The following is a 9,555-nucleotide window of genomic DNA, read 5'->3' on the forward strand; positions in this document are numbered from 1 at the left end:
TCCATTATTGACTGGAAACTAGCCTACATGTAATGTGCATAGCTCACAACATGTACAAACAATTAATTCCAATCAATCAGCCATTCAATAGATTGAATGAGAGTTCAGAGCTCCCCTTTTTAAAGTCCCCTTACCCACAAACAGACAGACACTGCAAGAGCGAGAGGAAGGGAGAAAGAGTGAGAGGATGGGAGAGAGAGAGAGAGAAAGAGAGAGCATGAAGATGTAAGTCATTCATTGATAAGCCTTGGGCTGGTTTGAGATTCTCCTGATGTGAACTCCGGGGCCATTCAGGATACACTGATGCGCATGCACTCACTGATTACTGTCTGCACTTCTCTTATGGCCTGAGCAACGATGAAGGCCAACTTCCAGCTGAATGCTTTACAAGTGCAAAAAGACTAAAAATATCAAAATGCTGATTGCACTCTACTTGTGTACTAAGCTAAGCCTTCAACTATGTGCAGGCCCTTCCCACTGTTCTCCTTTGTATTTGTGCATGTATTGCAGGAACACCACAGAAGCCATTCTCTGTAAATAAATCTTTAATGAATACATTCAAATGAAGGATAAACATGTCACAACTTGTCTTACAGCTATTTTGCTGCATAAAGACGTAATAATTTGACTCTATGCCTCTCATTTTTTTCCTTTGTCACCCAGAAAACATAGTCCTATAATATATGAACATTAAAATAGATTGTACATGTATTCATATTTGTTTTCTTAAAAATAACTGGGAGGTAGTGCACGCCAAATTTGAATTCAGTACCCTGTCTGTAACTGCCTGTGCAATGTCTGTCTGTGTTTATGTGTGTGTATTATTTTTGTACAGGTCTACATATGTATGTGCATGTGTGTGCATGCCTATATATGTGTGCTTAGAAAAGCTTTTCTAAATAGAATCTCATCTCAAATATACCATTCATTTTAGCATTGTTTCCATTATTTTTAAAGCTGTGTCATACCATCTACAAACATTCCATTACAGAGCTAAATTTATGCATTTATTAAATGTAACTGAATTGCCTAGCTCACATTCCACATTGCAAATGTAGTGAGGTGAAAACCAATGGAAAAGGACCCCTAAGTGGCTATAAAATCAACATTCATCTGTGCCCTCATCAGGAGTTTAAATATGCACACTGTCACTCCGACTAATTGTATTTATGGAATGGCAATAAGGCAGAGGAATTCTCCCCAGTCGCTGACTAACTCCATGGACCAAGCATTTACAGAGGCTGAGAGAGGCCGTGGTGCTGTCGCAGATCCTTTGTGTATTTCCTAACTGACAAAAACAACAGCACACATACACAACACATTCAGACTCGGACACAAGCACACACACAAACTACTACGTGTACTTACACGTTAGCATACACAGACAAGTGTTGAAGTTTATACTGTGCGGTATGCTTAAAACATCAAAATGATGCTGAGAGAACGGGAACACACACACACACACACACACACACACATACATGTACAGTATGTACATACATGAAAGGAATGAAGAAGTGACAAGAGACACAAAGGAACACAAACACAAATGAACAATAGAAACCTATTTTTGAGGATTAATTTGCCTTCCTTTGCCTGGAATCAGAGCCATGCTGAGTGATTGTGCCAATCAGTAGAATCTCCTTGTGTCCAGTTGATGCCTGCGTTGCACTTTGGTGATTCAAACTGCCATATAGTGTGGGCCTGTGCATGCACACAAACCAATTTTCCATCTCCTTGCACTCCTCCTCAGACACTATATAATCATTTCCCCCTTTTACAGAGGCTCCCCTGATGACTCATAATTTCTATCTCTCATTTAGTTCCATTTATAGATCAGAAGTGATCATGTCAACTTCCATACTCCTACCCATGAAAACTATGCAGACTCTTAGCGTATAAATGTCTGAAATCATTTTGTATGCATCCATGGCCCTATGGCTGTGAATCGACTAATTTTCCAACGACACTGAGCCTCAAGTTCAAAGGTACATTAACCTATATTCTAACTAGCCAGTAAGGGCTTTAATGGTCCCTTGATGGCAAATGGCAATTCTCCAAGTGCTTTAGCTTAACACTATATTGTATGTTTTACTTGTCTGCATCCCATGATATCCCATGAATAAAACACTATGATGAATCTCATCTTTATTCCCCCACCTTCTCTGTTGCCCTCAAAGACTCCCTTCAAGGCATCACTCCTCCCATTGTCCTTAACTGGTGTTCCTTCTCTAGGCCTATCACCAGGCTCTCAGTTCCTCTGGCTGCTGGCCTTCCTGTAGACGTTGTTAAGCAGCTGGATTTCCTCGCGATAGCCGCCACTCTCCTGCGTCTGTCGCATGCTGTTCTGCCTGTGGGCCTCCACTGTGTCTGGGATGTGGATGTTGATGTGGTCCGCGTCTGGGTTGATGGCGGGGATGAGCAGCGAATAGGACGCTGTCTCGCCCAGGTCGCACGACACGAAGCGGTTCTCCCGGCGCGAGTAGCGCAGTGAGGGCGAGCGGGCGTGCGTGGACGACTGGCTGATGTTGGAGATGATGGACACGCTGTCCATGGCCTCCTCGTTGTCGCAGATCTCCAGCACCTCCAGATGGATCTTCACGTTGGTGTCACCTATGCCGGTGATGAGGCTGACGCCGCCTACCCCTTCACCACCGCCGCTCCCAGAGCTGTTGGAGTGGGGCTCGTCCGCACTGGGCTCATGGCCCACAGACTTGGAGCGGTACACCTCCACCTTCTTGGTGGTGGGGGAGATCTTAAGGCCATCGCTGCTGACCTCATAGGTGGAGAGAGAGAGGGTCTTGCCTGTGGGGGCCTGGAGGGAGACAGTACCCTGGAAGGCACAAAGCGGGATGGACAAGCCTCCAGTGGACCGCTAGGAGGGAAAAACAACACAACACACAAAAATGACCACAGGAATAAGGTGCATTATTATCATGGTGTCACTGAATATCTAACTAACAATCTACACTTTCCATCTGAACAACCATATCTGAATTATCTTTCAACAAGGCACAGTTAGAACTAACTAACTAATAATAATAAAAAAAAACTCAACATCAAAAGATCTTTATAAAATAGGCTGAAATTAACCACTTTGCTAGCATAAATTATTCAGACACTTTGATTCCAATTCCAGAAAATGAGAATATTTTTTTCCCACTCTCTCTCTCGATTTTACCCCTCAAGAAATCAAGGCATTAACAGCCTTGCTTTGTGCCCTCTCAACTGTCCTGAAAATGTACCTCATCACATGGAGTTGTGATATAGTGGTTTCCCAGGGTCAATGAGATGCCTGAGGACTAATGGGGAGATGAATTAACAGGAGGGTGCGGTGATAATGTTTCCACAATGAATGTATTCCACAGAACTAGACTCACATGCTAATGCAGGTTCTCAGACAATTATATGCCATGGGTAGCTTTAAGAAATGCAAAGTGGTACTTGATTACTATGACATTTAGATATATATTTAGCACATCATTTCATCTAATGTGATTTTTTCGGAGCAGTTAATGACCACATTTATTAGGATGTGTGCTTGCAGCTGAGCTATACACATAGGAGAAACAAGTGATACATGATCTACTCCTGTGACCCTCATGGGATTACTAAAGATAATTAACACATTCACAATATGCCAACACATTAATGAAAATAGGGACAGAGAGGGAGACATAGTTACTGACACATTAGGCAGCCATTGCTGAGATGGCCAAGAAAACAAAAAGAGAAACACTGCATTAATATCTAACAGCTTCACCCTAGTGCTTCCCATCATGTCTGTCCTGCCATGACTGAGTGCATGCCAGAGGCAATTCCCACTTCTGGGGCATGAGCACAACAAAGTGCAATTATTTTTTGTGCCCCATAAAACATTCAAGCTTTATGTTTGGCCAATTAGCAACTCACCCGACCACAGCAAGATGTATGTGTTCATAATGCATGCTTCTCTGACTGGCAAGAGAATAGGATTTTGCTTGTTTGGCAATGTTGCACACTATGTAGCACGACTTGAGGGCTTTTCCTGTCGAGGATGTACAACCTGGGATTAAAATCTTCATCCCCCTCTAGCTAATCTTCTGACCTCTCCTCCTACACTGATGACCAGATAGCAGTAGAGCAGGGTGGCAAAGCAAATATCTGCCCCGGCCTGTTAATAGGCATCTGTATTCTGCAGTCGTGCAGTTGTTTGCATGGCGTCCAGTCTTTCTGAGCTCTATATGGTCCAAGTAAACCACATGGGAGCATTCTTCAGCTAACGTTGAGATCCACAGAGAATTGACCACAACATTCAAACCCAGCATGTCTCACAACAGCATGCAACAACAGGCTCTCTCTTTCTTATGTAGACATAAGCGAGGAGAATTTCCCCTAGGGATCAATAAAGTATCTATCTATCTATCTATTATTATAAGCAAAGAGAACACAGTGTTTGCTTATTATATTTTTAACTCAACAATACAGTGGAGTCATTTACAAGACCATAAGCCACCACCAGAAGCAAATTACCATCTGTATTTTCGCAAGGAAAATGGAGGGCACTATCACTTATTCTAAAATAGGTGGATCTTTGAGGGGGGAAATAAATATGTTCAATATTTAATTACACTATTGTCACACAAGCATCTGGCAAACATGTAATTTCCTACTAAAACGGTAGTAAGGCCTCAGCAATGAGTCACAAGGTTAACAGACAAACAGCAGAGCAGAGTCATACGAATTAATCATGTTGGTTGGTCAGGAGCACATCAGCTGGTTAATGGTTACCCACCCTAATGGAACAACAATTAATTGGATGAAATAGATGTTGTTTCATGACTCAGCCATATGTTTGGACAAACAGATAACTTTAAGTGGCTAAGTTATAATAAGAAATATTATCATGTATCAATAATTCCAATTGTAGTAATGCAAGGAAAACTATAGCCTATACCAAGAGCAGGGGAACATAGGCAACGGTTTTGAGATACTGAGTGATAAAGTTACAAAGTCTTCCAGTAGCCTGTGGGCCAAAGAGTTTATACAGCAAGTGAGGTTTAGGTGAGGTCCAACTGGACTAGAATTAGGTAAACATGTTTAAATGTCTGACCTTGAATTTCCCCTGGGGATCAATAAAGTATCTATCTATCTATCTATCTATCTAAATGATATGGCATCCCACAGGTCTGGTGGGGAAGTTTCTGTTCTGATCGTAAAACATATGTATTTGTCACCAGTGTCCTACCTTGGGACTGTGCTTCTCAATGGTGCTTCTCACCATTCAGGTAACATACTGGGGGCATTATTCCATCCATTATTGTCAGTCTATAAACTGACAAGGAAGAAGATTAACCCTAGGAGGCTTGCCTTCCCTTTCATGCTGATGGACAGCAACAAGATTGTGACAATGTATCATGGATAGTTTCAAGTTCAGAAGAATTATAATTTTGCACTATGACTGTGTGCCCCAAATTCATGAATGTATTAACTGTTTTTTCTGTCACTTGACACAAAATGCTACAGATTTCCCTAAATCATTGAAGTACCTGTCTGGGTGTTCTCTCCGACTTGCTTCTGCACCATTCCCAGTCAGTAAGTTCAATTTTACGGCACTCCTCGTGTGATAGTCTCCTCTCAGGCCCGTCGAAAACGGAGGAAGAGTCAAGATTCACATCAACCTCTCCACTCAGTGATGGAGGCGGAGAGCCCAGACACAGGCCTTTGTTGTCGGAGTTATGGCTTTGGCTCGCCAGCCCTTCCTCATGGCTGAGCGTCGTGTCTAACAACACTTCTCTGCGCAGGGAGCTGTCCTCGTTGGCGGTGGTTCTGAACTCGTTGTTCGCTAGAGTTTTTATCTGACCGCTGTCCAGCACTGCGACTCTACTTTCAGTCAGATTGCAGTTGAAGAAATTGCTGTAGGAAGGTTTTTCTATCGACGGCGACTTCGTGTGCGAAATTTTATAAAAGCCATAGCCGCTCTGGAAGGACATGTTGAAATCAAACCTCCGTTTGTTTACTGTGGACAAAATGAATACACACATTTCAGTTCCTGAGTAGCCTATTGTGTAGTGTCTCGTTATTTGCCCTACGGCGTCTGTGTCATAAGACTGAAGGAACATTAAATACATTGCAGCCAGCATTGGCTACGACCTTGACCATACGACTCCTTACTCCAGTCGAGCTGTCAGGTGACTTAAGTGAGGGCTGGATCTCCAAAGTGTGTGAGACAGTATAAGGTGTAAGGCGTTGTGTAGTAGCTGAGGTACATCCTATTGAAAAAGAGGCGTAGGTCATTTGCTTAGCCTACTTGTTCAAGCCCGAAATCACCTAAACTAAATCGTTGTATTGACTCGGGGTGCCCGATAATATTGGCACAATATCGATGAGAATGGTTAAGCCCCTTCACTGCCTAAACTACTCCCATGTAGGTTACCGTGCCTTTAACGTAGGCCAGCCTATCATCGCCCCCCTTTGGCCTGATGAGGAGGCTATCCTGTCTTGATGAGAAGGCTATATATCCTTATCTTGCCTTAATGAGTAAGCCATCCTCTGGTTTTGCGGGTTGCTCCTGTTTTCAGGACTGCAGAAGACCACAGGTGACTAGGTCTATATCACTGTATCGTATCTTTAACGTCCAGATAAATTACTTGTTGTTATGAATGTTACCAAATTACTTAATTTGACTTTGTTAACTATATGTCACTTGCTCACTCCAGATGTTGGTTGCACACTTGCACTTACCAGATGGTTCTTTGGCCGCACCGGAGCGACAATTGATGAAACAGCCACAAGGGAGATGGATCCAGCGCTCGGAGAGCACAAACATGGGCGTAACTGCAGCCGACAGCAAGGTTAGGAAGAAACTCAGTGTCTCCATGGAAGTGCTCCGAACATGAACTATGTGACTCACTACAATTTGCGTCTGAAATAGCAGTTAGCAGGGCACAGTTTCAGTGACAATTAAAAAGTGTTTTCATTGTTAGTTTTTCTTTTTCACAATGTTTAATCTAGTTTGCATTTCTTTTTCACAGTGTTTAGAGCAGATTCATATCAATATATATTTTGAGATGTACAATACACGGTCAAGGCATAAGTCAAGGGTAAACATTGGCTACTTTCCATTATTGTAACTCACCATCATTGGCATCCACAAAACTATGCGTGCGATTGCCAAAATCACGGAGAAGCGCTTCTGAGCATAGAACACCGGGGAGTATCTCGGGTGCTCTCTATCCATGCGCAAACGGTCCGTAGTGGTGGAGCTGGAACGTGTGACCATGTTGCTTTGCAAATACACTGGGTCTGTACTAAATTCATTGTATACACTAAAACTTTTCTCCAAGCTAGCCCGTGATAAGGAGGGAATTTCACATAGGGGCCTCGATCCATCTGAAACTAGCGGTCCAGCGATCTCAAAATAACTAGGGGAAAACGTCTTCTGTTGCTCTGTAGAGCACAGAAGCCGATATATGAGAGGGAAGGAGAAAAAGACCAAGCCACAAACACACAGCGAGTACGCAGCAAAAAGCAGCAAAACATAAAAACTATTGCTGTCCGGCAGACAGCCAAGGGAAGCAGGGGAAAATCGACCCCAGCCACACAAAGGCAGTATACTGATGATCAGACTGATTATCCACACCATGGCTATAGCCCACAACATTCTCAGTGGTCGACTGCTGGACTCGTAAACTCCAAACCTTTTGGTAATGTAAAAAGTGTAGGCAATAATAAGAAATGCCTTCATATTGCTAGACAACCCCTGAAAAACGTAAAGGAGTCCAGACAAGGTGCATATGGTTCCTGACTTGCCATAGTCTTCTTTCTTCCACTGCAAGAACATAAACAAGGAAAGAGGCACCAGACTAACGAGGTCGTCAATTGACATGGAAGCCACAATCAGGCAAAGGGAAGTCTTCAACCTTTTTCTCAATAAGGTTATGAGAGAGTATACACCTCCCACACAAGTCACAATGGCAATAGACAAACACAGGCCAAAAAGAACAATGTCAGTTTGCTTGTCAGGGTCCATGCTATTCGTTTTTTTATAACTCTCCATTAAAAGGTTGCTGTTGTTTGGTGATGGTGAGCTGTCCGTGTAGGACATGTTGATTCAACTTTATCCACTTGTCTTGCCTCATTCCACTTTGCAAGATAAAATGATCTGTCTGTTGCAGGTCGACGAAGTTTGGTTCAAGACCGTGCTACTTTTGATTCCAAATGCATCTGCGTAAATTCACTATACATTCCTGTCTGTGGAATAGCATAGCAATCCAGTGAAACTAAAGCACCTGACACATGTTTAGTATGTCTTCCCATTACTTGCGCTTGCCGTTTTGTCCTCAGGGGGTCCAAGATGGAGCTTTAGGTTTATATTCATGTCACTAGAGTATCTTTTGTCCCGACCAGTTCGCTATCAATATTATAGCGATATTGATTCTAAAAAATAAGGAAAGGAGAGCGTACGTGTCCTGTATGTGTTCATCACAACTCGTGCACGATAGCTAACCTTCAGCTTTCCTCGCGCTACCGAAAGCCAAAGCATGAATGAGCTGTGCGTCCCAATCTTCAGAGCTGGTTGTAGAGAGGGAGGAGCATTCCTTCTCCTCCTTCACCGCCTCCGACGCATTGAATAGGATCAACATACAGGAGCCACAACAAAGATATTTGCCATGTCTAAAAAAATAGATACACAAATTTCATGTATTCATGTAACATTTCGTAACCGTTGTCACTATCTTCAAGGACTGTAGAATATTGTATGAACAGAGCAACTACATTTCTATCTATTCTGCCATATTTCTTGGCTATGTCGGTCCAGTTGTGACTGAAGTAGGCCTACATGAAACACAGCTCCATTTGATTGCAAATGATCCAAGGAACTGTACTGTGTGTTTATAACTGAAGTCTTAACATTAGTGCAGTGTCCTGGTATAGTAGCTAGTGACTTTATGGGTTAGGCAAGGGTTATGAACTTGTACCATATGGCTAATTACAGATGTAGCAACCTACAATCAATGTGGTGAATCATATATTGTCATGTGAGATGTAACCTATGCTCTGGATCCATAACTCACAATTTGCTGGAGTCTTTTTTGTATCTATCAAAAGGTACACATCAGCCCTTTGTGGCCTCTGCTTCTACAACCACTGTACCCTCATACTAATAACATCTCTCTCTCTCTCTCTCTCTCTCTCTCTCTCTCTCTCTCTCTCTCTCTCTCTCTCAATGAGAAACAGATCACCCATTGTGTTTGAAACAAAAGTCCTTTTTGTTTGAGAATAATGAGGTATGAGTTTGCATGTGGTAGATTTTATTAAAATTCTGTGTGCAATTGAATTCCAGAACAGTATTTCCAATTGTCCTTGACGGACAGTATAACAACATTCTATTCTGCTAGGAATGCACTCACATAAACCCATGTTTTCACATCAGTGGGTACCTTATGACTGCACCCATGCAAACAATATAAATGGTCGATACAAATTGGCAGCATTGATGTGTGCATTATTCAGCTCCTTCAATGGAATTTGATTCACTGGTGCTTAACATCCTCAGTGTAGGAAAAGGCATAC

The 9,555-nt window shown here is 42.6% G+C and overlaps 1 protein-coding gene across 1 annotated transcript; it reads right to left on the minus strand.

The window, feature by feature from the left end:
- Positions 1-212: 212 nt before the first annotated feature.
- LOC121684156 (probable G-protein coupled receptor 149) lies at positions 213-8,564 on the minus strand. The gene is made up of 4 exons (XM_042064115.1): positions 7,118-8,564; positions 6,724-6,904; positions 5,529-5,998; positions 213-2,875 (listed from the first exon to the last, which is right to left on the minus strand). The coding sequence occupies exons 1-4, from the start codon at positions 8,084-8,086 to the stop codon at positions 2,252-2,254; spliced, it is 2,244 nt and encodes a 747-aa protein (XP_041920049.1). The 5' UTR covers positions 8,087-8,564; the 3' UTR covers positions 213-2,251.
- Between the last annotated feature and the right edge of the window lie 991 nt (positions 8,565-9,555).

Source organism: Alosa sapidissima, chromosome 15, assembly GCF_018492685.1.
Source record: "Alosa sapidissima isolate fAloSap1 chromosome 15, fAloSap1.pri, whole genome shotgun sequence".
NCBI classification, from domain to species: Eukaryota; Metazoa; Chordata; class Actinopteri; order Clupeiformes; family Clupeidae; genus Alosa; species Alosa sapidissima.

Excerpts from the sequence above, each read along its gene's own strand:
- LOC121684156 (XM_042064115.1), bottom strand. The coding sequence starts at position 8,086 with ATGTCCTACACGGACAGCTCACCATCACCAAACAACAGCAACCTTTTA. Across the intron at positions 5,999-6,723 it reads TGCGGCCAAAGAACCATCTG|TAAACAAACGGAGGTTTGAT; the intron begins GTAAGTGCAAGT and ends TTTTGTCCACAG. Across the intron at positions 2,876-5,528 it reads CGGAGAGAACACCCAGACAG|CGGTCCACTGGAGGCTTGTC; the intron begins GTACTTCAATGA and ends TTTCCCTCCTAG.